Source organism: Oryzias latipes, chromosome 13 (genome assembly GCF_053564925.1).
Source record: "Oryzias latipes strain Hd-rR chromosome 13, Olatipes_Hd-rR_3.1".
NCBI classification, from domain to species: domain Eukaryota; kingdom Metazoa; phylum Chordata; class Actinopteri; order Beloniformes; family Adrianichthyidae; genus Oryzias; species Oryzias latipes.
The window spans coordinates 22,112,021-22,138,874 of NC_136249.1; the positions used below are offsets into that span (position 1 = coordinate 22,112,021).

General features: G+C 38.2%; 2 protein-coding genes across 4 annotated transcripts; one reads left to right on the top strand and one right to left on the bottom strand.

Moving 5' to 3' along the window:
* Positions 1–2,067: 2,067 nt before the first annotated feature.
* LOC110016218 (uncharacterized) lies at positions 2,068–3,767 on the bottom strand. 2 transcript variants are annotated; one of them, XR_013647259.1, is made up of 3 exons: positions 3,099–3,765; positions 2,708–2,864; positions 2,068–2,631 (listed from the first exon to the last, which is right to left on the bottom strand). XR_013647259.1 is itself a non-coding variant. In XM_078930009.1 (3 exons), the coding sequence occupies exons 1-3, from the start codon at positions 3,670–3,672 to the stop codon at positions 2,343–2,345; spliced, it is 918 nt and encodes a 305-aa protein (XP_078786135.1). In that variant the 5' UTR covers positions 3,673–3,767; the 3' UTR covers positions 2,068–2,342. The 2 variants fall into 2 exon arrangements, 1 of the variants encoding a protein (XP_078786135.1); XM_078930009.1 differs by having other exon boundaries at positions 2,068–2,864; positions 3,099–3,385; positions 3,564–3,767.
* A 10,082-nt stretch (positions 3,768–13,849) lies between these two features.
* Positions 13,850–24,095, top strand: bmp16 (bone morphogenetic protein 16). 2 transcript variants are annotated; one of them, XM_023961783.2, is made up of 4 exons: positions 13,850–13,994; positions 14,769–14,852; positions 19,336–19,703; positions 21,606–24,095. In XM_023961783.2, exons 1-4 carry the CDS (start codon positions 13,972–13,974, stop codon positions 22,679–22,681), a joined length of 1,551 nt encoding a protein of 516 aa, XP_023817551.1. In that variant the 5' UTR covers positions 13,850–13,971; the 3' UTR covers positions 22,682–24,095. The 2 variants fall into 2 exon arrangements, with proteins under 2 accessions (XP_023817551.1, XP_023817552.1); XM_023961784.2 differs by lacking the exon at positions 13,850–13,994 and adding an exon at positions 14,423–14,556.
* Positions 24,096–26,854: the final 2,759 nt, after the last annotated feature.

The following is a 26,854-nucleotide window of genomic DNA, read 5'->3' on the forward strand; positions in this document are numbered from 1 at the left end:
GCTACAAAACATACAAATAAAGGTGGATAAATGCTGGGAAGAATTCGCTTTCCAGGAACAAATCAGCATGATATTATCCAAAACCAAAAGACAACGACTGTTGCTGGATAAAAGGACATCGAATTAGAAATCGGATAAATTTTTAATTCAGATGAATGAAAATTTGGAGTCCAGGTTAAAAGAGTTGTGGGCATCCACTCTTCTCTCCGTGCCTCTTATAAGTGGCTCTGCACATTGACTGGTTGATCTAATCAGCTAAATACTCTACAGGTGCCTTGAGTTGCAGCAGGAACAGTTAAGGACATGCAAAAGTATGGACAACTGTCCGTGTATTGGCTCTGGGAAGAATCTTTCACAGCCCAAAAATTCTTTTCAAGTTTGAAATGCATGTCAAAGTCAATTCAACAATAGTTTTAGAGCTGAACAAAATGACAGTTTTGTTTGTTTTGTTTAACAAATTTGTATTTTTATGCTGACAAAGTCAGACAACTGAGTGAATCCAAACTAAAAATTTTACTCACAATTGTAATGTAAGGGGAAAATCGTATTCTTTTTTTTAACTCATTCTCCCCAACCAGCTCAGTGAAATTAGGAATGAGCCATTTGGCACTCTCTGTTCTCACTCCGTATTTCTTTTAGTCTTCATCAAAACATCATTTCCACAAGAGGCTTGCAGTCCTGCAGCTGATTGCTTTAAGCGTCACTTAGACATGGAGTCGCATCCAACACAAAACGCCTCACCAGACTGCAATCTCAATATGTGCTTAATTTATTTTCTTTACTTCTTCTCCTCCTCTTATTCTTTTATTCTTTTTCCCAAGAGACATAGTTTCACTTGTTCAGAGACAAGGACATCTGCCTATTAGCAAGTGCCACTGACGCAGGCATCACAGCACCCTCCGCCTTTTTATCCCCCATTCTTCATCAGCCTTCTTCTCCTGCTCCTCCTCCTGGCTTACTCAAATTGGGGTCACCAACCTTTATTCGTGCTGGCTGGTGAATCATAAGTGGGACTCTTGCTGCACTGGGGGGAGGGACTGCCCGTCCAAGATACTTCCGTCCTCCTAAATTACTAGGGTAACCCGACTTTGTCTGCTCTTTTCTGTCACACTCCTCTGTCACACAAAGAGAGCAGCGGAAAAAGAGACAAAAAAGATGAATGAAGGACGTGTGTCTCATAGTGCCCACATCATAATATCAATGATCAGAGCCTTTTTCTTTTCTCATCAGACAGCTATTGCATTATTATAATGCAGTCATTACATTAGTATTAACTCAGGTTCTCAAAACTACCCTCTCTCTGCTTGAAGCTTGGTGGTGTCATATCATAATGCAGGTGGTATCCCCTCATTTATCAATATGCAGGGTCCTTATCTAAACCCATTTGCAAAATTGGATTGTCCTGTTTTATCCTGTGTTTGTGCTAGTGTGCAGGCGCGTGCGTTTGTGTGTGGGTGTGTGAACGCCTGTGTGTGTAAAATCACGACAGACAGAAATCAGCTGATCATAATGGGTCTTCATTTTAGCCAAATTCATCTTAGAAGGAGGACAGGATGTCATTTTTTACTGTACCTAAATTACACCAGGAAGATACAAATTGTGGACAATATTAAGTGTGGCAGGGTGGAGTGTTTCCTCTCCTCTGGGCAAGTTTTATTAACGGTCTGACCTCAACACACCTGCTGATTACAGTTTTTCTCAGTCGCTTTAGTACAATTCTCAGATCAGAATTGAAGTTTGCAAATTCGTGTGTGCATTTCTCAAAACAATGTGTACAAACAGCAAAACACTATGGATTTCTTGCAAAAGCCTGTAACTTGCTCAAAATCTTTAGTTCATCTCTCAAAGAGAAGTCTTTATGTCATTGAACATGTCAGTGCCATCAGAATGTCAAGTCGTTATGTCATTGTCTACGAACAAGAAAGTCAAATAACTTAGTCATGTTGTCAATATAACTGTGTACTTCAGAGGGAGGTTCTGATGTAAACTATGGCTAAAGTTTTGATGCCAATTATTGTAAAATGTAAGTTACACCTTTTTTGTTTGATTGCAAGTGACTGGACAAGATTCACATTTACACTTTTATTGTTCATATTGTAATTTGTTGACAGACCATGTCATACCATCATAGAAAAAACCCACTGCAAACAGTAACACAAAGGGAAAAAAAAGATAGGACAATATTCTGTACAACAGTACAGGCAGTAGGAATTGGTGTGGTCTTCCTACACCTCTTGTCGTTCTTGTATGTTAGGCCACAAATTCTCATCCACATCACAGCAAATATCCTCTCTTGCAATGCAGCGTGGAAAGAATCTTTTAGAGTGTCTTATCCAGCCTCTTCAGGCGTCTGCTGTGATGTCATCACACGCTGCATCCATGGCAGCCAGGAGGGTCATTTGTGTATGTGGCTGGCGATCATAAACTTTCCATCTCCATGCTGAGAAAAATTCCTCAATAGGGTTAAGGAATGGAGAGTAGGGTGAAATGAACTCCATCCGCATCCTGTTGTGGGCTGTAAACCATTGCCTGATGATGTTGGAGTGATGAAAACTCACATTGTCCCAAACTGTCACATACGTTGGCAGGTGATCTCCACTCTGACCCCTCTCTTCTTCAGGGATGAGATCTCTGTAGAGAGTTTCTAGAAAGGTTATAAGATGTTCTGTGTTGTATAGACCTATTATGGGAATATGAGTAAGCACACCATTGTCACAGATGGCCCGTTGGCCTGGCACATCAGCTGTAGCCCTGTGGCCGATAATATTTCGGCCACGCCTTCTACATTTTGTCAGGTTGAAGCCAGCCTCATCCATGTAGATGAAGCTGTGCGGCTGTTCACTTGCTTCCAGTTCCATCATACGCTATATACAGAAGACACAAAATGAGTTTTATGAATTACAAGAATTTACATTTTGGCTAAGATAGAGTTACATCAAATGTATAAATCACATATTGCATTACTTTTCTACAGCCATAGCAAATGTGTAAAGATTTGTGTAATGTGTAAAAACCCGCTTACTGTAATGTATATCGTTGTAAGATATACATAGTGTTTACTGTGCAGTACAGTTGCTGCATGTCCATGCATGTTTTACCTGTACATACTGGTAGCGTAGTTCCTTCACTCTTTCACGATTTCTTTCAAATGGAACAGTGTAAAGCTGCTTCATTTTTATCTGATGTCCTTTCAGCACTCTGTCATTGGCTGAGATGCTGAATGTTTGGATATTTGCAAATATGTTGTTGTCCTCTATAATGGCACTCTTTATCTCTCTTTGTCTTATCGCATAGTTTTCTACAACCATGATGCAAATAGCCTCCTCCTGTTTCGTAAGCAGTGAAAAGGGGCCCTCTGCCGCCCCTGTGAAGTTGTCTTGCAGTCCTATGTCGAAAAGATACAGTAATGCAAAATACAAAATTCAGGAAGATAAAATGTCACTTTATAAAATGTAGGCCTACTTACAGTACTTACTGAATCTTGCAAAAAGCTTTACATATTGTAAAAATACTGTAATATTGTATGAAACATCACAGAACAGTTCATATTTTAGATTACATACCTGTTCTCTCGACGAAAGGTCTGAATGATTGAGGACACTGTTGTTCTCCTAACATTTGGCTGCACCCTTCTACCAGCCTCAGCCATTGTGAGCCCATGGTTGACAACATGGTCTACAAGTGTGGCTCTTATCTCATCAGGAACATGTACTGTATATGTCTTCGGCCTCTTCCTCGGTTTTGCCCCCTATAACTCCTCCACCACGCAGCCTCACTCCTCTTCCTCTTCCTCTTCTTCTTCTCTCTGGCTGTTGACCTCGTCCAATTCCTTGTCCTTCCATTGTCAGACATAGAACATTGTGTTGTGCTTCAGCCATATACAGTATATACTTGCCATTTCATTGTCAATGAGATGCACCTTTGCTAGAGGAAGTCAAGTCACCTGAGAGCAATTTACCAATTCAGGACAGATTTAGACAAAAACATATAATGGAGATGTATAGAAATATGTTTGTCACATTATGACAACTTGGTCAACCATTTTGCAGTTAATGACTTATACGATGAACTAATGACTAGGTGTTTTGAGGAAGAAGACTATTGCACAGTGAACTATATAATACATTTTGAGCAACATGACATAAACAAGTGAAAATGTAGCAAAGAGCAGAGAATTGTACATAATCATTTGCATGGATGTACCAAAGCAATTGCAACTTGTTCAAAGAAGTGAGAATCTGCTTATATGATGTGCACAAGTGACATTATGATGTGAAGATTGAACAAATAGTTTTGGGAATTTCAGTCTGATCTGAGAATTGTACTAAAGTGACTGAGAAAAACTGTAAGAGGCAGAGAGTAAACCTTTTTAGGTGTGTGTGTGTGTTCCGGTTTGATCCATTTCTGATCAGTCTGCTGCACGTTTCTCACACGTACTGTCAAAGTTGGTAAGACCTGCCTGGTAATGACAGATAAACCCATGATGTTCACTGAAATAACTTGGAAATTAAGTTTTAAATAAATTGGTAAATTAAACTTTATTTAAAAATAAAGAAACAAAATAGAACTAGTGATCCATTCATCCATCTATCTTCTATTCCTATTTGGTCCTGTGCATTGTCATGGGGTTACTGGAGCCATTCTCAGCTGTTTTAGGGTAAAAGTGAGAACAAAGTAAAAGTATTTGCTATAGTAAGTAAAAAATAAATGCTAATCACCAAGTAAGGATGAACAGAGCCGTGCAGCCTGCTGCCTTGCTTTTTGTGGCCTCGTGGCTCACAATCAGATGCCAAACTGAACATCCTCCTGATATATGCCCAGTTTAGGGAGGCAGAGAGAGCAACTTCAGGGACGTATAATATAGCAAACTTTTGATTTTTACACAATGTTTATTGTAAAATGTAAAATTAAAGCATTGACATACATTTATATAATTCTTTATTGGTGTCCTTTAAAGGGTATAATTCTTTTTCTCATTAAAATATACACCTGGTGGTAATATTAATGAAAACATGTTGAATTTTATTCAAAAGGTAGAGGCCCTGTAAAATAGAATGTTGAGTTTACACATAAGATGGTGGGATTTGATTAACACTTTTCTCATTTCCTAAGTGAGATACTTCACGGATGGACATGCATTTGTCATGTTTGTATTTAGTGATCATAAATACAGAGTCTCCCATGACTAAAAATAAACCATGCATTTGTATTATTTAGCTTTTGTTTTTCTTTGGCCCCACCAGTAGTGTGTTTATAGCAGAGAGGAATGCAGAGAACAGCAGAATTGTGTGCATGTGTGTATGTTATGCATGTGTGTATGTTCACAGAGGCAAAGGGTCAGTTTTGGCTCAGTCCAAAGCACGTCGACTTAGTCGCAGCTTATTTGCTGATGCTATCTGTGAGTAGGAATCTGGATAAACAGTGAGGCTAGATAACAAGTAAAGCTCTTTTTCCTTCTTCGTTTAGTGTACTCCTCCTAAACGTCTTAGATAAATACCAGTTTGATGATTTCTGCCACTTTTAATGTCACATGTTTTTGGCAAAATCTTTGTTTAGAGAATTTTTAAAACTTATTTCACCATATCTTTTCCATCCAGCAGGGGCTAAGAATGCGAGAGGAGACTACTAAAGAAACCAAAAGACACAAGTGCCATTTTCCTGTTGTAGAAATTCCAGTTTTGCATTCTTGGTCCTGTTCTGTTCACTGCAGATATCAACGGACACAGCTGTACAGTAGGTTTAGACAGGAAAATCCTGCCAGAGATAGTGACAAGAAGTCATTTATTTAAGTCATAGCAGTACAATTGACCAATGACACCAAGGAAAACATACATAAAAAGTCAAATCTCATTTATTTATTTATCTACGGTATATCTGCACTTATGCAGAAGGTGGAAGTGGAACGTATGTGAAGCCCAACAAGCTGTGTCATGCTCTAAGGAAAGACTGAACCGCACAGCGTTGGACACGTGTGGATTGTGAAGGTCAGCAGTTGTTTGACCTCTGCACATCTGACTAACAGAAACTTAGAGAAGAATTAAAAAAAAGTCTCTAACATACCCAGGCAAGAAAAATCCCCAACAGAGGCTAGCCATTCCCAAATTCCACATCAACCATTTCAGTCCACACAAATGCAGATGTATGCATTAAAACAAAGGTATGCTAGGTGGTGTGATCACACACAGACTCTGACCGCAGCTGGACTGTCCTGTCAGGAATTGTGGGCCCATATCTGTATTTTATGTGTGAAAGAACACTTGTCTTTTATCACACTCTCTCAAGAAAGGAATATGAGCATGTTCTGCAGCTGTCTGAAGACATTTGAACCTCCCAGATGAGCCAGCAAGGAACAGTGCACAAAACATCTAAAAATCAAAGCCCTAACCTCCCCGTGGGATCAAAACAAAATCATCTGTGTAGAGTGGAGTCCACGCCTCTGTGCTGAACAGTTTCCGTTTTTTTACTTTGAGTTTAATCATTGTAACTCAAACTCAACCCCTTAACCCCTAATTCTGAGTTCATAACAAGTGGGTCCATGATTTGTAGATGGAGGTTGAAGATCACATGTGAATTTTGGAGTTCATTTGAGTTATAGTTTAAAATTGTGCTCTAATTTAATGTTATTTTTTTTATTAACCACATTAAAAATGTCTATATTCATGTTTAATTCCCCGATAGAAGTTTGTTTACTTTGATTTGTCCACATAAGAACCACATGCTACTGAGCAAAGTTAGACACTGATCCCAAGCAGCATTTTCCACAGATTTCTCACTTTTTGATGTCCTCTGAATCTTAAATAAGTAATATTTTAATCCAAAATTGTATAGTACCTATTGTTAATGTTGTTGTTGTTGTTGTTGGTTTATGGAGATCCCAAATACAAAAGAACAGAAAGGTATAGGTTAAAAAATGACCTTAAAATGAAAAAAGATCATTTCAATAAATCCTTACTTAGACTCAGACGTAAAACATGCGCAAACACATATGCAATGGTTAATAATCAAACTGTACAGCAGTGGCTTAGCAGTGTTATTTTTACACCAACCACGTGTGAGATGAAAAAATAGATGGAGACACAAAGCAAAACTCAAGCTGCTATACTAATCCACTAAATTCTAAAAATGAAAATAACAGATCAGCGAAATACGCTTAAATACGCAATCCTTGAAGCTGTGATCTGTTTTATGACCATATCTTTTTTACACTATCAAGTTTAGAGTCATTTGTGCTCATATTACTGGTAAAACTGGGCTCAGTTGTGTGGGGTGTTTTTATAAAAAACTTCTTTTAGACAGGTGTGCTTAAACTGCCAGACAACTCAGAGCTCAAATAATTGAAGAAAAATTTAAAGATTTGAAAATTTCACCAAAATAAACAGTCTGTGTATGAAGTTTTTTGTGCTGATGGCATCACTTTGTAAAGATTCTTGTTTCAGCACCAAAAGGGAACATTCATTGCTTGAACTCAAACAAGTTATATCATTACATTTTATTGAGTATGGGACATTTTAAAAAATGTTCACCTTTTTAATTTAAAGGTGTATCTTGAAATAACTTAATTTGTCTATATGTCTGAACAAGATAAATCACTGAAGTTGCACCACATTTGTTAGTTTAGGGGTTAAAATTGGGACTCTGAAGTAAAGACAAATACAGATCACTTCATCGTAATTGGTCATTTTTTTGTCACTCTTGTTTCAGGATCCTCATTTCATAAAAGGTATCTTGTGTTACCCTAATCTTCTCCTCTCAAGTCCTCCTGCATCAGCAGAATCTCTCCCACCCATCTTCATTCTAGTGTAAACAGTTTGCATGCAGAGCAGCTGCTCGTCATGACGATCAAGCAGGCTGGGGAGTGAGCTGCAGGTGTTCCTGTTTAGGTTTAAAGTCGTGGAGTTCTCAGCGTTTTTATTTTTTCATGTTTAGTCGTACAGAGAGCACCGCTGTTTGTAGAAAAAAGTGGACTGCATGTTTACTTTGAAGAGCCAATCACATGAACAGGTTTGTGTCAGCATGAAGAGCAAGTTTCCTGTTATTTCTGACCACACATGTGCACAAACCTCTAATATTCAAAGTACTATTGTGGAAGTGACTTAAAAGCTGTACTGTGTAACAGATTATTTGTCCTTGTTATTCATCAGTAACCTGTAACCTTACCATGTTACAGTTCCAAAATCGCATGTGTTACAAATTAATTATCCTAGATGTAAATTAATCATATCTGTCAACATTTTGGGCCTATTCAGATTAGACAGGGCTGTATGTAAACCACAACACCATGAATGTTTGTCTAAATGCTCTTTTTTTCCTTCTCTTTAAAATTAACAGTGTCAAACCATTATGTGATCATGCACAAAAGGAACATCACAGAAATCTGATATTTTCATTGAAAAGTTTTATTGGAGAAAGACTGATGCTCATCTCTTGTCAGTTTAGTGCAAACAAATATATACTTACAGGCTACATGAAACATTTTAACTATGAATAAAGAGAAGTTGGGGATTAAATACTAAATATGAGGCTTATTTGCTTAAAAAACGATAAAACAAAAAAGTTCCGTTATTAAAAAATGACTCTAAAAACAAGACATGCGTCTAAAGTATAGGCACACTGAAAAAACAAGAGCAGACGCACTTATTAGGAATATAAACCAAGGAAGAGTTTGAATGGAAGTTTTTTTTTTTTTTTTTAACCATAGCTTAGAATTATTTTTAATTGTGGGTGGAAAGAAATTCTACCATGCAAACCTTTTTATCCTTGTTTTTACATTCCAATTGAATATATTTAAATTTGGGTCTGAGTAGTCAAAGAATGAATTCAGTATTCAATATTTTACCAAAAAAAACAAACAAACTCAAATTTAGGACTGGTAGAATATAGATTTTCTTTGTAGTTGGGATCTGTAAGTGTGTTAGAGAACGTAGTATGTCACGTCTCAGTAATCGATTGGTAATGCTTTAAACAACTTTTTCATAGAAAATTGTTATAGAAAATACATTTTAAGGGCGTAATGAAGAAAATTAAGCTTAAATTTGGCATTTCTGAGGATTTCTTTGTCGAAACTGTTGTGATTTATAGAGAAAAAAAATGCTCCTTTCTGATGGATCCACTTAGAGACAAATAGATCCATGTACTTCTTAATTTTCCTTGTTAAGATGGTTTCTGGCTCAAAACTGTTCAACTGGATAGGATTGTAAGCCAGCAGGAGAGAGTGGAACAAACAACAGGAGATGGGAAATGGGGGCAGACTTAACCAATGCCAACAGACCTCCCCATAAGACAGAGGTGAATTTCTAAGAAACCACTTCTGCTCTGCAAATAATATGTCCTAGAAAATGTGACAACTTTTTTAATTTTGCCTTAAAGTCGTACTTAAGAGACCACTGGAAACAAATTTTAAAAAGATCAAAAGATGTTAGAATTGGATTTTAAATTGAATATGTTTATGGGCATGCAGCTGAGAGACATGAAATGTCTTACGTTATTTTTCTTTTTTCAAGTCCTTCAATGTTAAAGAGAGAAAAAAATGTACAAACTAAAAAATCTATCTTGGGGGGATCCTTTTCTACCTATTTAAATATTGCTCTCTCTAGTCATCTTAACATTTGTATAAATTTAAAAGTAATAACATTCCTTCACTGTTGTTGGCATAAAGGTGATGCATATATAACATCAGAGTCCTTATCCTCATTTGTATTTTATTTTAAAATTATCTAATTAAACTTTTCCATTTACTGTGGTTTCATTTTTTTCAATTTCCAATTTTTAGGGATTTTCACACAGTTAGCAGATTCAGAGATATGATACTTGCTTTTTTGAATATTAATATCCATAAGGATCTATTTTTTCGTATTATACAACATAGTGCTCACCAAATTTGGCTAATTATTTTTATTTTTATACTTTTGGCTTCTTCTAAAAATGTGTTGAACGATAGAAGAGAAATAACAATATTCACCCAAAAAGAGGCAAATCTATTTTTTTTATGTTTCTTTTTTTTATATTTTTTAATATTCTTTATTAAAGTTCTGACTGTAATTTGGACAGAGCTGATGGTGTCCTCAAGAGAGACTGAGAAAACAAATGAATCACTTATGTGAACCAATAAGCATCAAGGGTTTTCCAGTCTGCTCCAAGCCATTTAAATTGATCTACAAGTCTATGTATGCATCTCTGAGTGTTTGTGTGAGCGTCCCTACTACCTCTCCCTCCGCCTCTCTGCATCATCCTGAATTACTGAATGAATCTGTGCTGTGGTTGTAGTAGTTTCCAGAGTGACTATGGATGTTTGTGTCCTTGAGCCAGACAATGAATTCATACTAGCTTATAAGATGCTGTCTCACACACACAAACACACACACACAGCCATCTATGTGTGTGCATCTCGTCTTCTTTTCTGACCTTGTTGTTAAACGTCCTGTGGAGGTGTGCTGTGCCCACGAGACTTCCTGTTTCCATTCATGCTTTATGTCCATTGTAATTTAAAGGGAAGGGACTTTGAATAGGCTCTAGCTCTTGTATCTTTATTGATAAATCTTTTCTTGATTATAAACAATATTTTTTCATTTTCTCAAGGTCTTACTTATTTCCAAGATTGGTTGATTTAGAATGACCAGTTTCTAGCATAACAGTGTCACCTTTACAACAAATTCCAGCACTGCATTTTTTAGTTTTCAGCAAAAGTCAAAACTCTTCTTCAATAAATTCATTAAAATTACTGAACATAAAAAAATTCCTCCAACTTTAAAAAACATTTTAGTAAAACTTTAATCATCCAAATACCTATATAGTCCAAGAAAATCTGTTTTAAACCCTATAACTCCAGAGATGTCACCTGTGAGGCCTAAATAACAGACGCTCTTTGACATGAGGTAACTCTTCAACTCATTAGGCGATCATCGTGAATCAGCTGATTCTGACCCAAAGACGCAGAGACTTCTCATTTTGGCCTTGCACCATTATGCAACACAGTAAAGTGTAGTAGCGTCCAAACCGCTTTTCTCCGCTGGAATTACGTTAATTGCATAAATAGTTGAAGTTATGGTCGGTGAATGAATTTCAACACTGGAGCTCAAGCTCCTGTTAAGGGGTTAATAGCGTGTCATCACTCTCTTACCTAAATTATTTTCTATGAGGCTTCAGCAGGTCAAGGCTGACTTGGGGGTACAAGAAGAAAGGGTTGCATTAACATAATTTAATTGGCATCTCATTAATCCTTTACAAAAATAAAGGAATGCTCCTCAAGTAGTACCATATGTTTTACATATGTTAACAACATCTTACTTGTCATTATTTGAGAATTTTGTGTCCTGGCTGTTGTAAAAAATATTTGATTATGTGGGGTTTTCTCCATTACTGCATCCATCTTTGTCCATGAGCTTTCCTTGATATGTAAATAAAACTGTTTATGCGTATACTTTCATTGTTCAATGGTAATTCTAAAATCCCCCTTTAACGGATCTTTGAGTCATTCTGAAGGCATGAGGGACTCACTAACATACACATATCCCTTCAAAAACATTGATCTTAGGACAAAAGGATGAAGCCTTATCGTTGCAAAAACCTGGAATTCCTCAATGGCGAATGAAAAAGTTCAAAACAACGTTTGCTTGACTGGATCTGTGTATAATCTGTCAGTGTGAGTGGTTGTGTGTGAGCAGAGTGAGTGACCACATCAGCAGAGTGGACTCGTTCATAAAATTGGCTAATGCAATCTCAGGTCTGTGTCTATCTACTTTCTTTGCTCCTGACATCTATTTGTCCTTTCCTCATTCCCAATACTCACAAATCATTCCACCTGAAAAGACTGACTGAGTCATAGCTCTACTAAAGTCCACTCAATGTCTGAGAATGGTAAAGGAACTGAATGTTTCTTGTCTTTTTTTGCATCTTTAAGCTATCCTCCAAATCAGGGGTTATCGAAGTTTTTGTAGAGGAGGGCCAAATTAGGAACTCGACATTAGACTGGGGGCCAGCCCTTGAGGTACGACGAAGTATGCATTTGTCCACTTTGCTTGAATGCGCATTTTCAACACAGTGTTTTACCTCAAAGGAACCTGCTCTGGCTCTCTTTTAATGAGGGCCACAAAAAATCTTCCCGCGGGCCACCATTGGCACACTTTGAGAAACCCTGCTTCAAATGTTCATTCTTCAAATGTTCTTCTTCTTCGTGTTCAAACTTTTTTTAACAGTGTTTTAGTGTTTAGCAGTGTTTTTGTAACATATGCCTATATGTTGAAGTGTTGGGCGATACAATGAACCCGTGTACAATGTTGCCTCTGGTGGAAGGTTGGTATGTATGGCGGCAGTGTTCGGCAGTGGAGCCTCCATTAGTGTGTGAATGCGTGTCTGAATGGGTGAATAGGACTGTGTCTGCACGATTAACCATTATTAAATATTGTTGCTGATTGGTGTCTTGAAACTTGTCAAAATAGTACTAAAAAACAAAAACAGAATAAATTCAAAATCTGTCCTCCATGGTTGATCACTTCCTGTATTCCTGGAAAGATGGAGCAGTACAGAGGTGGGAATGCCGGGAATTGGGCTGGACAGCTTGTTAAGAGGAGGTGAGGTATTACTTTAAAAGTTTCTTCCACCCCCGTCGGAAGTCAGTGTAATAGACAGCCAAGAGCTTTTCCAGAAGATGGGAAAGGTGGAGGCTGGGATCAAAGCTTTCTTTGGGAAGAGACTCAGCGAAGCATAAGGACCTTGTCTCTGCCTGCATACAACTTAAAAATAACATACTATGGAATTTCACACGTTTTTGTTATTTTGTGCATACTTTTCAGTTCAAGTTTAAACATCAACAAAAACTAAAACTGTAGAGTTTTTGTGGTCACTCTTGTCAGTCAAACAAAGCAGATGACCCACAATGTATCACTTATGAAAGGTTTTTTTTTAATATTTTAATGTTCTCTGTAAGTTCTAAAACTTGAACTTGAACAAAGAATAGCCATTGTTTTTATGTTTTGGTCTGAGAGTACAGCGAAGTTGAATTTTTTTTAAAAAAAGTACATTTTGGAGTACATTTTGTTGTTTGCCCTCAAACCAATATAGACTTGTGCTGCCAGTATGCCCTCTTTCACTTCTGTAGTCCAGGTTTACTGCATTACTTTTCTTCTTCTCTTCAAATGCAATTCAATGTGTTGATATTCTCGCCACTTCCCATTGTCCAAAGTGAAGTTCCCTCAGACAGTTGCAGATCAAATCTTAACTCCTTTAAATACTAACACCATGCAGATACATTCTCCTTGTTTGGATTTTTAACAAAGGTCTATGTTTGGGTTCACAGTTCTACCCAAACAACGTTAGCTTGTGAGACTTTTATATCAACTGCTGAACATGAGTGTCTTAAGGACAAATTAACACATTTCTCTTGAATTTGCTTCATTTGAAAACTCATTGAGCATCAAAAGACCTTAATACAAATGCGTGTGTCGCCAGAGAAGAGCGCATGTGTGTTTAGTGCCTTTAAGTTGCTCTGCAGCGGGACATTTACTCAGCCTTTGGGATGAATGAGGTCTGTGATGAGTATTTGTGTGTATGTGTGTTTGTACAAGAGCAGAGTGGCAGAGGGAGTGGAGGAGACAGAGAGGAGGAGCAGAGAGACGTGGGTGAATGATTCTCCAGATGAAATCTAATATGTGAGACGATGCATCCTAAAGAGACATTTTCTCATGGGCCCACACCATGAATACAAATTCGCTCCACCACCCACCCTGCACAGGAAGGACGGATGCACCTTGCTTCAACCCGTGGTGGAGAAGTACAGCCTGCCTTTCCTTTTTCCTTTTTTTAACCTCAACGTTTACTATGGTCCAATCACAAAACTCAACTGTGGTGACTTCATGACAGCTCCTATGAGTCATCCATTCATACCTCTTTTTCAGCTGAATCTGTGTGCAGCTATTGACTATCATGGGTATTTATATTGACAAAGCAACCGTTTGTGAGCATGTTGGCTGAAGTAAAATGTGGCCAACGGAATGCAGCAGGTGAGTTTGCTAAAGGAGGAAATGTGGATGACAATCAGTCTGCTTTACGATTGCTGACCTCTGGGATTATCTAAAAAAGATTACATGCATGGTTTGATGGTAAACTTGGTTATATGGTAAAGGAATTGTGTTTACATTCGGATAGGACTATATGTGGGTGGGATTGAGATAAGGGTCTGGAAATGCACTAGAGGCATTCTTAGTGACATCAGTGTTTTGAAGATCTGAGCAACCAGGAAAGTCACTTAAAGTTAAGCCGAGTTTACCAGCTGGGCGATGAGTGCGAAGGGAAAAAGTGTGTGTGTGGAGTCATGTGTATGTGAGAGAGAGCCAGAAAAAGACAGAGAGAGGAAAAGGGGAGGAGAAAAAAAGGGAGGAACAGAGTGGAGAGGAAAGGAGAGAGACAAAGTGAGGAGGCTCAGAAATAAGGGAGTTTGTTGCCGGTAGCCCAGTCCAGACAGACACGCGGCTCATCTTCGTCCCTTTGGTAGCACCCGCTTGTTTCACATAACCAGGGCTGAAAGTGTAAAGAAGAGTGGAATGGTGGCACTTACAAGCAGAGGTCAGGCAGACAAGAAGGAAGCTTGTGGATGTTTATAGGTGTTTCTTTATCTGACAGGATGAGAAGCTGAGCAAGGAAACAGAAAAGAAAAAAAAAGAATCATGGAGCAAGCAGTATTACCCATAGTCACATAGGAGACTTAGGAGAGGCATGTAAAGGCTGCTCTGAGAAGGAAAGAGACAAAAAGTCAATTTTGTCCATTCTGTCCAAAGGAGCAAGAGTACGAGCCAAGGGATCGTAACACTGGAGCTCAAGGATAAACCATGGACTCTGCATACATCCCACCACACCTGGACGTGAGTACTACATCTCCAGCCCTCTATCACACACACACACACACCAATCTGTGTGTCAGGTAACAGGCCACAGGAATTGTGCTGCTGAAACCATTAGTCACTCTGGGGATTACACGCACACATCCATATACTGCTGGCACAGTGTTGCTCAATCAAAATCTCATTCTGTAAGCAGCATATCCTGGAATAATGTGCACATTATGAGTTCAAAGAGCACAACTCTGCACTGCTTCAGCAGTGTGAACACACACAGCAGCTCAATGCAAAAAGCAGAGGTGCGTGTTAGTTCTCCGTTTCACATCTGTTTAGCTGTCAGATGAGCAAAGTGAGTGCTCGGAGGAGCATTGGAAGTAGCGTTTCTACTGATGTTGGCAAACTGTTGTGCCTCAGAGGCTGTGAACCCCAATACCCCAATGATACCCCCAATTGGGGGAGAGTATTCCTCCTTCAAACTTTCTCAAATAGGAGAAAAGCTTTGGCACATATTCATCAGGTCATCTGAGCTTCTGAATATCCATTCTGTATTTGCATTAGCTGATTTTTTTCTCGTTCTTGTAATCTTTTTTTGCTTTGTTTTTTCTTATATTTAAAAAGTCCTCACTCTTTCGTGGCTTTCTGTGTGTGAGTTTGTACATATTAATCACCTGCTGATCTGTAAAAGTCTGGTTAGTTTTTTACATGCCAGAATGTGTGAAATTTAGTCCCATCTCTTAAGAAAAAACCCTTAACCTCAGGGCTTTTCTCAAGAGATCGTCCAATCAGGGATATTGTTCTTCTATTGGAGTCCCAAATGCAGCCAAACCACAGCCCACAAGTAAAGCAGTTTTGTTGGCTTGATGAAATGCAGCATCTCTGCAGAACTTCCACAGCTCATGCATTTTAAAAAATCCAACCAGGATACACACAGTCTAAAGGTTAGACATCCATGCCATGTTTCTTAGCTTACCTATTCAGGGCAAACATATGCAATGAGTATCAGTGTGGGAAGACTATAAATGAATGTTTCCAGAACTGTTCATAGGTGTATGTGACTATTTATTAACTATTTTCTCAGAGAGTGAAGATGAAAGCCTGAGGCATGCTTGCTGTGCGTATCAGTTTCTGAAATAATGGAATGGCTGGATAGATAAATGAGAGCTGGGACGTGGGGTGGGTTGCATGGTTTGGGAAGAAATCAGGGAGAGTGAAAGAGGAATTTGGGAAAAGAAACACGGGAAGAACAACAGGAAGGGAAAGTATAGGGACCAGGCGCAACATGAAGACAGCGGCAGTGGATAAATCAGCCGGAGGCGGTGACACTCCGGCCCCCAGGCCCGGCAACAGTCTGCCGCACTCTTCCGCAAAAACACCATTCATTTGAGACCTAGGAAAAAAGGAGCAACTCGAGATTGCAGCGAGATTGATAGGGCAGAGGGAAGGCGATGCTTAAAAAAAACAAAAACAGATATTTTTAATTGATAGAAAGAAAGGAGCATTGCAGAAAGAAGAGGGGAAAGGGTTTTGAGAAGCATAAGATCAAAAGTAGAAAAGAGAAAGCATCTTTTCCCGGTTGTATGACAACAGAGAGGACAAAGCAGCAGGACAAAGTTCAAGGAATGCAGAGGAAGGAGGAAGGGGAAAGGGTACAGTGTTTGAAATAAACAGATAAAAAGAGAGATGGACGTCAGAGGTTTTAATCAGTGGGTTCAGAGAGACATGGCCTGCCAGACGCTAGGGTCACTCTTCTCCTTAGTCAAAGGACATCTAACATGTTTACCAGGGCAAGTTGCATGCTTTCACAAAGAGAAAGGCTGTCCAAACACAAGCTGAACTTTAAACCTTCACCTCACCTTATCTATGTCCCAATAATTACACAAATGATCTTCTCAACCTTTTAATAGTCTGTGGTCAAGCCACACGCATGCCAGACAGGAAAATAATAAAATACATTATAGATAAAAATGAGGAACAGTGAGGATGTACTCATAAAAATGTCAGGTTTCTTGACCGAGTTGAGGCACTCAACGTCAGAGTGGGAGGTGCCTTTTCTTTAAATGACTCTCAGAGCTGGTACTGAAGACCTGAATCCACTCTGCCCAGTTTAAGTTAGAAAGGACCAGCCATACTACAGACACCTGTGGAGAAGATAATGGCTGCATATGTGAAGTAATGAAGGACGAGAAAACTACATTCTTTGTTTTTCTTTGGTTCCCCTGCCTCACGGCTGAGGCACACCCTTCCGAGTGATGACTGAACCTTTGTACCTCAGAGTCTCTGGGTGGTTTTGTAGGTGAGGAAAGTACAGGACGGAGGTGGTGTTGTTGTCTTTAATCAGCTTTACAAGCCTCCACAGTATATGGGAGAGGCCAGCCAGCAAAGTGCCTAATCTGTAATTCTCCCTTGTAGAGCTGCCTCAGGTGAAACAGTCCTGGGTGGGGTTGCTGGAGTTTAATGGATAGCTAGTCACAATCCCACGCTCGAAGGTGGCTCATTTTCCCAGGCCTGCCCTTTGCACTGCAGACCATGAGATCAACAAACAACACAAATTGAGTGTGCATAAAAAATATGCACATCTTCACACCTGTGACCTTCTTTCTACCCCTTGTCTTGCAGAGTGGCAAGATTAGCGGTCATTACAGCGTCATTATGTGTTCACTCAGCCATAAACCTCTCCGTTATCTTTCTGCAGAGGCCCTAATCGATTCTCTGGCCCTAACAGAGATTAGATAAAGTGATAGAGGCGAGAAAGACAGTGATACTGCTCTCATATAAAAAAAACTATTAAACCACATTTGACTTACCTCCAGCAACAAAGCAAAGCACATACTGGAAAGGTGGTTTTTCTTCCTATCAACTCGGGTAAAGATTGATCCCCCCCCAAAAAAAAAAAAGTGGCTTAATTTGAAGTTTGGTTACAAGTTTTTACACCTTTACATTGACCCTTTAATCCCCCATTTCACCTTTGACAAGTAAGGAGAGCACTTAACATTGCTTCTTAATTGCTGCCTTTATTATCAACACCTGCACTCCCAAAAATGCAGTGTTTACCAGGCCTTTGTGGTAATGGTGTTACACCTGTCTGCAACACAGAGGAGGTTTGAATACAGCTGACTGAGGAAGGTTTACCACTATTGGCAAAGTCAAGTTTATCTAAGGGTGAGATAACCCTAAGCATAATTAGGGTTGAATGGTTCAAATCAAGTTTGTAATCTCAGAGCTGCATCGAGCTCATGGTGCAAATGTAGTTGGAAAAGAAAGAGTGAGTTAAAAAGACAACATTTTTTACAAGATTGTTTTGTTGTCTCCGCTCTCACTTAATGAAATCTGCAGAATATATGTGTGTGTGTGTATATATATGAATATATATATATATATATATATGAATATATGAATATATATATATACATACATACACATGTGGGGGGGGGTCTGTTTTTTTCACATTTTTGTTCTCAATGTCTGGATATTAAAATGTAACTAAACAATTACCCTAAGAGTTGAATCAATAGGAAATCTGCAGTCCCTGCCAGAATTCTATGATTCCATCCAATAAAGCAGAGCTGACAGACAGAAACTTTTAGAGAAACACAAAAAGTTTTTGTTTTTGTTTTTATGGTTAAAAAACAATTACAGGAGCAGCTTTAACCTATTATGTGAATTAAAGATATTTAGAATTAAAGACTTTTTTTCTGTTGCCTGGGTGAGTTATACACATAATTAATGTTTTTAAAAAATATGTTATTACAAATGTCCTCTATCGTCCTCTGTCAAAAGATCAGAGATAGATAGATAGATAGATAGATAGATAGATAGATAGATAGATAGATAGATAGATAGATAGATAGATAGATAGATAGATAGATAGATAGATAGATAGATAGATAGATAGATAGATAGATAGATAGATAGATAGATAGATAGATAGATAGATAGATAGATAGATAGATAGATAGATAGATAGATAGATAGATAGATAGATAGATAGATAGATAGATAGATAGATAGAAGCTTTATTTTTTCTTGTGTTCATATGTTTCCTATACGCACATACACAGCATAATTAAATAACCCATAACTGCTGCTCACTTACTTTGGCAAAAGGATCTAATGCCTTGAGGATAACAAGCTGACCATAAATTAGCAAAGAAAAAACAAAGTAGCGCTGTTTCAACAGCCAGTAGTAACAGGGAAACAATTTGCTGATGTTTTGTGAACTGTAAATTTCTTGAACATATGCCATGTGAAGGCAAAAGACTAATGAGAAACTAGTGTGTCCAGGATGGAGAAGACATGTGCATGATATACAGAGTCCAGAAGCATCTCGTAGGGGCTATCTGTTTTACAGATCTCTATGGCTATACTTTGTACTGTATCTGTGTTGTGTGATTTACATGAAAAAACTCTTTTCATTTACAACACTCTTATTAAAGTTTCCTACTACATGCCATGAAGGATTTTTCTACAAAAAAGCGTTTTTTTTCCTTCTCTTCTCTCCTTCCTCCAGATCAACCATGCTCCCTGCTAACATCCTGCTTCTCATGTTCTTGCTGCTACCTCAAGTCTCGTCTGGTCGCCAGGGTGAAGACACCAGCGAGATTGACCATGGCAGGGTGCCGTCCACGTCTTCATCCTCGACACCCACGCCATCGATGGCGGATTCCAACCTTTCTCAAACCATTCAGAATCTTCTCTTGAGCCGACTGGGCCTGCAGTCTCAGCCTAACCCTCAGTCTGGAGTACCAGTCCCACAGTACCTCCTTGATCTGTACCGCTTCCACCAAAAGCAGTACCATCTAGTGGAAGACCCATCATTTAGCTTCCCCAGCCAGCACATTCAACAGGCCAACACAGTACGCAGTTTTCATCACCGCGGTAAGGTTTCTGCAGCAGCAGTAATGATTCTTGGGTGTTTGGGAAAATGTATCATGGTCTCAATTTATCTAACAGTGCAAAAATGAATTCTAATTGTCAAGTGGTAGTACATATTAGAAAAAGAAAGTACAATGAACAATGCACTTCTTCTAGAATAAAGCCTTCAATTAATTAGAATGGAAGAAAAAAATGTCAAAATGGTAGAACATAAAATTATGGCAAAGCATTTAAACACCTTTCTTTATCTTTTGATTACCTCTGTAAAACCTACAAAATACTTCAATAAAGTTTTAAAGTTCATGGGTTGTTTTTATAATTTTTAAAAAAGGAACATTTTTTGTGTGGCCTTCAACAGCTGACAAAATTATACTGACAAAGAATAGTTAATGAGATACACCAGAGTGTATATATATATATGTATATATATATATATATATATATATATATATATATATATATATATATATATATATATATATATATATACATGTATATATATACATAAGGTTATTCATTCAATGAATTCAATTGTGATTTTTTTTTTGGTTTATTTATTTGCTTATTTGTTTCGTTTGTTTTCATATAGTAGGTTTAAACTTGCTTTTATTTTTTAAGGCTGTGTCAAGGATTAGCTACATATCTTTAAATTATCAGATGGTAAAAGTTTCCAGCAAATTTATCTGTTTAATTTTTAATTAAAAACCCAGCCAGAAACTGCACCATTTCTCTAAGTCTGGGCCTATCAAGTGCTATCTCTTTGAAAAATCTGAATGTCAGAAAAATATCTTTATCAAGAAAAAAAAGTGCACTGTTTTAGTAAATAAGAATAAAATCCAGGCCACATGCATTTATTTTGGATACCAAGTTTTGTGTATTTTAGTCTCTTTGCTCATCCAGAACTGACAACTATGATAAAGTAGGGTGATATCAAAAATAAATACTCTTGATGTAATAAATGATAATGTTTGATTATGCCAATTATATTTTCAGGAAATCCTTAAAATATGGCCTTTGCCATCTGATTTACACTACTTCTTTCTTGGTATTTCTTCCAAAATTTATCACTTGTGAACCTCACTTGAAAAAGTTTGCTGAGCAAAAAATAAAGTAAAATAAATAAGATTTGTTTAAAAGGCACCCTGCTTTTTTCTTGAACTTGTCGGATAACTTTGTTGAGTTCTGAAAAAGTAAGCGTTGACTTTTTTATTAACTTGATCAAAAACAGATTACATATAAAAACTATGATGTAGCTTAAATCTTAAATTTAATCTAAATGTAATGTTTTATCTTTAATTTTAGCTTAATTCAAATGGGTGAAACACATTTAGGAATAAGAGGCCTGCTGTTAAAGGGGAATCAATCTCTACATAATATTAGAAAGGCACTAGTTAACATGACCAGTTATTAATCCGACATTTTATGGGTAATGATTGGACTCTACTAGAGTTACCTCTAATCATTGGCTCTCAAGTGGCTGGAACTCATTGGGTGGACCTTTGCCAAAACACTTTACCCTGCATAGCCTTCAACTGTTAGGAACCTTTAAATTGCTTGAGATAAAACTCATCTCAAAAATTATGTTCTTCAAAAAATTGGCAAAAAACTTTCAAAGCAGCCATATGGTTTTGTTTCATGAGCCCTGTAGTCCAGTCTCTGCATTTTTGTTGTTTTTTTAGCATCTTGAACCAAAAAGCAGTATCTTATGGGGGCACGGATGGACTGAGAAATAAAGCGGTTCATAGCAATAAATAAAATTGTGTTTTTTTTTTTAATTGAACAAGCAAATGTAGCTTTTAAAGTTGAATTCTGAAAACACATGGACATGTTTCAGTGATGAGAATCTTAAATTTAATTCACATTAAATCCCCTAAATTCTCTTTTTCTTTTTTGATTTCTTCTCAGAGTCCCATGAAGACAGTCACACAGAGAAGGATCATACTAGAGTACATATCTCATTTGACATCTCGTCCATCCCTCAAGAGGAGAGGGTGCTCTCAGCCGAGCTTCGCCTGTTTCGCAGCGACAAAGCTTCCCTGGGTCCTGGATCACACAGACTGAACCTATACCTCTCAAAGCATCGCGGAGATCCTAAGCAGGCTTTGCTGGAGACAAGGTTACTCGCCAACAACCTTCATAGCAATAAACCAAGTGGTTTCTGGGAAGCATTTACAATAAGTGCAGAGCTTCTGCAAAAAATCCAAGCTGGTACTGGCAGCCTGGGCTTCCTCCTTGAAATCAAACCTGAAAATACTACCAACCCACTTCCTTACCAGATGTTTGCCTCTGCATCATATGAAGACAAGTCAGATGGACAAAAAGAGAGACACCTGAGAGTGTGCAGGTCTGTGGGCCAAGATGATCACAGCTGGGCCAGGGAAAGACCCCTGCTGGTGACCTACAGTCATGATGGCCGAGGAGAGCCTTTGATTAAACATAGCAGGAAAACCTCTGGTAACAGTCAGAGGATTAGGGGGAAAAAGGGGTCAAAGGTGAGGGCCAGAAACAGCAGTAAAGGTCACGAAACAGCTAAAGCCTGGGGTAGGGCCAAAAAAAAGGGGTATTCTGTGCAGGACTGGGTGACTAAAACAGGAGGGGTCAGCTGGAGCGAACGAGGAAGGGTAAAAAGAAATGGAGGGCACTCCGCAAAATTAAAGCGCATTTCGCGTGGCAGATGCCGCCGTCATCCTCTACATGTAGATTTTAGAGATGTGGGTTGGCAAAAGTGGATCATTGCGCCCAGTGGCTATGACGCCTTCTTCTGCCTGGGAGAGTGCCGTTATCCCCTGGTCGACCACATGAACGCCTCGAGCCATGCTGTGGTTCAAACCATGGTAAACTCTGTGAACGGAGCAGTGCCCCGTCCCTGCTGCGTCCCCACCAGCCTCAGCCCCATTGCGCTGCTTTACATGGACTCTCAAGATCGAGTTGTGCTGAAAAATTACCAGGACATGGTGGTGGAGGGATGTGGCTGCCTGTAGAGGGTTAAGGAAGACAAACACAGAAGAGCAACGGAAAGAGAAAGTCAGGAGCGGCCAGAAAACTGCAAACAGGCAGAGACTGATGGAGACAAACGTCGCACCATGAGAAACATCAGCGGAGAGGAATGAGGCAAGGGGTAGATAAAGCAGTTAAATCACCAATATTAGGAGCAAAAGGTCAGTCAAAAAAAGGAAAATCATTAGGATAAATCACAAAGCTGGCACAGAGGAAGATAAAGGACTAGACAGAAGGACAGGGAGACATGAGGAAGCTGAAATAGTGTTAACTTAAGTAAACTGCCAAGAGTTATTTTCTTTTTCCCATTTGGTGAGGCTGCAGCTGTTTACATCATCATCCCACAGGCTGTTTATTCTTTCATGGCAACCCAGCTCTTTAACATCAGATGCCCCCCCCACCCCCCCCCCACCCCCCCCCATAAAAAATGTCTGTTATTCTTCAGGCCCTGTCTTACTTATCTGGAAGGCACCTAAAGTGGTAAACACTTGAAAGTATCATAAAAAACATTATAGGCTCAGAGTTTAAGCAAATCTGTGTTGTTCTGATGGACATTACGACAATGGGACCAGTATGGAGGCCAAACTTTATTAAACAGTGTTGTTTCTGCAATATTTGAACTGACAATAAGGGTTTGTCTCTTTTTGTGACAGCTAATGTAATGACAGACTGTCCCTCATGAGCAACCACTACATCCCAATCTATTTAAAACAACAATAATGTTGATAGAATATTATGCTATTATTTGAATGTATTACTATCATTATTATTTAAAAAAGGACACCTTTTTTTGTAAATTTCTTTTGCAGATGTGAAAAAAAAATTCATGTAATGGTTGTATTGTGATTCAACATAATTTCACTGAATTCTAACTTAAAAGACACACGCTGTATTTAAAAAGCAGCAATATGTTGTATTTAATCTTGACCATATTTAAAATACCTGCACTCATCGGAGCATCCAGCAAACTGCAAGCCTGCTGCCAAAAACAAACAGGTTGTTGTAGCCTTCCATCAATATTGGTGTTCTGTGTTTTGAATGAATAGTCTGTGTAACTTTCTGTATTTGGTGTAAAACACATGACGACAGACACAAGTGGTATTACCTCTAGAAGCTCAACTAACACATCAGTTGGAACCTAAACGTATTGTAGCTACTGAAATGTTTAACAACAGGTGTCTTTGCTCTAGTTCTGTCTGCGTGTGTCCAGAAAAAAAAGGAAGGCTGATAATAAAATTGGCACTTTAGTGCCTTTCAGACATGAGGCTTTGAATATGTTCTCTGGTGAGCTTAGTTTTTCAGTGTTGCATTTTTATGTCTGAATGGAAACATTTACGATTTAAGCATCAGCTTGTAAAATGTCTGACAATATACCTCCAATAAACAGAGCAAACTGCATCAGATGACACTCTTATTGCTCCTTGCATGCATGCTTTTCTTTACCTCCAGTTCATGCGGCTGTGAACGTGGAGCCCGATGATTGCATGTGAAGTGACATCACTAACACGCCATCATGTAGCTGAAAACAAACCCAAAATATGAATTGAAAAATAAAATGTTGACAAATTGTATGTGTACAGCTTCAGATAACGTTACTCGTCAGTGTCAACAAATCGGGAGTTTAGATAGATTTTCTGGTGTGGTTTATGGATCAATGTACTGCCCTTAAAGTTCCCCTCCAGTCAAATGTTGATCTGTTTTCAAAGCATCCCCAATGGTCTTTAAATTTTTAATATGCAGTTTTAAGCCTAAATAAAAAAAACCTGGGCAGTTTTCTAGTAACACACTTTCTGCCGATGGGCAGCAGTTCATTCTAAATTTGCTACAGTTTGCTACAATCTTTTTTTTTTTTGGTCTGCTCTTAATTCACAACGATCAGAATAAATGCAATTTTAAGATTAATTTTCTTTATACATCCCCTCCATCATGACAAAAATGCCACAAGAGCATGAACAAAAACACAATTTATATCAGAGTGGGTTTTTACGTTACACACCTAACTGAGGTTGAATGCCGACAAGATATGATGCAAACCCACATTACATCTGTGATTTTGTACTCTCTGAGCAGAAACAGTCTCCATGGATTCTGTTAACTGACTCAAATCTATCTGCTCTTCACCGACAAAGGGGAAATTACATCATGGGCAAGTTTATAATCGAACAAATAAACAGTTTAAAAATATATAACAGAATATTGCATTTTAAAGGAAATAAAGCAGCTAACAATGTGATGCTTGATAAAAGCCAAAGACAACAGAGAAAAGAACACGTGAAAAGTCAGTGCAGGCTTTGGTCAATAAAATAATCGTCGCAAAAAAAACTTTTGAAAAACTGTATTTTTCATCATCATAACTGATCCCAAAAGGTTGCTATAGCTACAAGCAATGCAGCAAATGAAATGCATTGTAACATTTTATTTGTGTAACAACAAACAGAAAATGTGCCAATTAGTTTGTGGCTTTGTTTTCAGACAACAGAGAAACAAAAAGACAGAATGACAGGTGAAACTTATTTCTATGCTACCACACTGACAACTTACAAAAGTTGGACAGGTATTTCTTAAAATAATAACAAAGATTTTGCAGCTTTTTCCCAAAGGTGAGACATTGCTCAGATGAATGCCTGTGGTCAAAAATGATGAGCGATTGATGAAAACTAATAGAAAAAAAGAGCAAAACACCTAGTGTTCCCAGGTGGTCTATCTGCCAAGCGAAGAGTAACCAGATCCTGCAAAGTTTTCAAGATCAGACTGGTGAGACATTCTACCCTGATGGTTTTTGGTTCTCTATTCCATTGTTACAGGAAGATTTCAGTTTTGACCTGCAACTGCAGTTTGCACTGTGGATCTTCACGTTTCAACAGGATGATCTCTGCTCTCTTGTTCCTTGCACAAGGGCTCAGATTGTAAAGCTTTGGAGGTAATGCAGTTAAACCCGATGACAAGGTATTCCCTTATCTTGTCATGCATGTGCAGTCTGGTTGAGGCTAACAGTGGCCTTGACCCAGCAAAGCCACAGGAACACCTTTCAATCCATGAATCGTGCAAAAAGCCACGGAGCAGCAGTTGGTCACAACCCTCTGTGAATGCACTTTTAACCAAGTGATGATGTGGCTCATCTTAACTAATCGGCATGGGAGCTATAGCTGTGGTTCTATTCTTATTTTTTTTTGGTTTTTTACTAAAATCATAATATTTCTTTTCAGAAACTGTAGTAAAAGTTACATTAACACATACAAATTCAATAACTAGTATCCTGGCAGTAATCGAAAATTTGTTGTGTGGATTTCTTTACAATATCCTCAGCAAATAAATGTGTTTAAATCATCCATTGTTGACATTTTTTTTTTTTTAAGATTAAAAACGATTTGTAAACTTTTTTCTTTTCTGCTGATAGAGGGTTTGGCCTTTTCCCCAAACTCTAACTTTTCCTGACTCTTTCACAATTGCAGCATTGAAAATTAGGATAATAAACATTAAGGGGAAAAATATTCAAATCAACAGGACGCATTGCAGGAAAATTGAATCTCTCCTAACCCTAACCTAGTAATGTGAGGCCTGGAGTTCTCTGGATGTTGTTAGGAGATATTTTGAAACTTTTTGGATTTGTCATCGCTACACTTTTTTTGTAAACTGGTCCAACTGCCCACTCCTGATATGTTTTACCACTATTTCAAATTTTCTTCATTTCCATTTCCAGATAAATATTATTTGCCTCGAAATGTTTTAAGTTGCAGCATTATGTCTAAATTATGGTCATATTCTGGTCATGACTAAGAGCAGGTAAGGCTGTAATCAGGCCTGGGTGTGGCTGGAGAAATTGAACTACACCTTCCTAAACTTTACCACATAACATTTTTGACTAGAAGCGCTTTATAAAACATGTAGTGATTTTACTTTGTATAAAAACACCATCATTTCAAATAGAAGTTATACTTATAATTATATTTGTCTAACTTTTGAAATGTTCTTATGTTCGGCAAACTCAAGTGGAGCAAAACCAACAACAAATGAGGAGTCAGAACAGCGCAAGCTTTTTTTCACAAAGGTGAGAGAAAAGATGCTTTTTAACTAAACGGTTGTATAAACTATTCTGAAAATTTATAGCAACAGTCGTTTGAATTTTTTTTCTTTTTTTGCTGCAGTGTCAGTGTTTT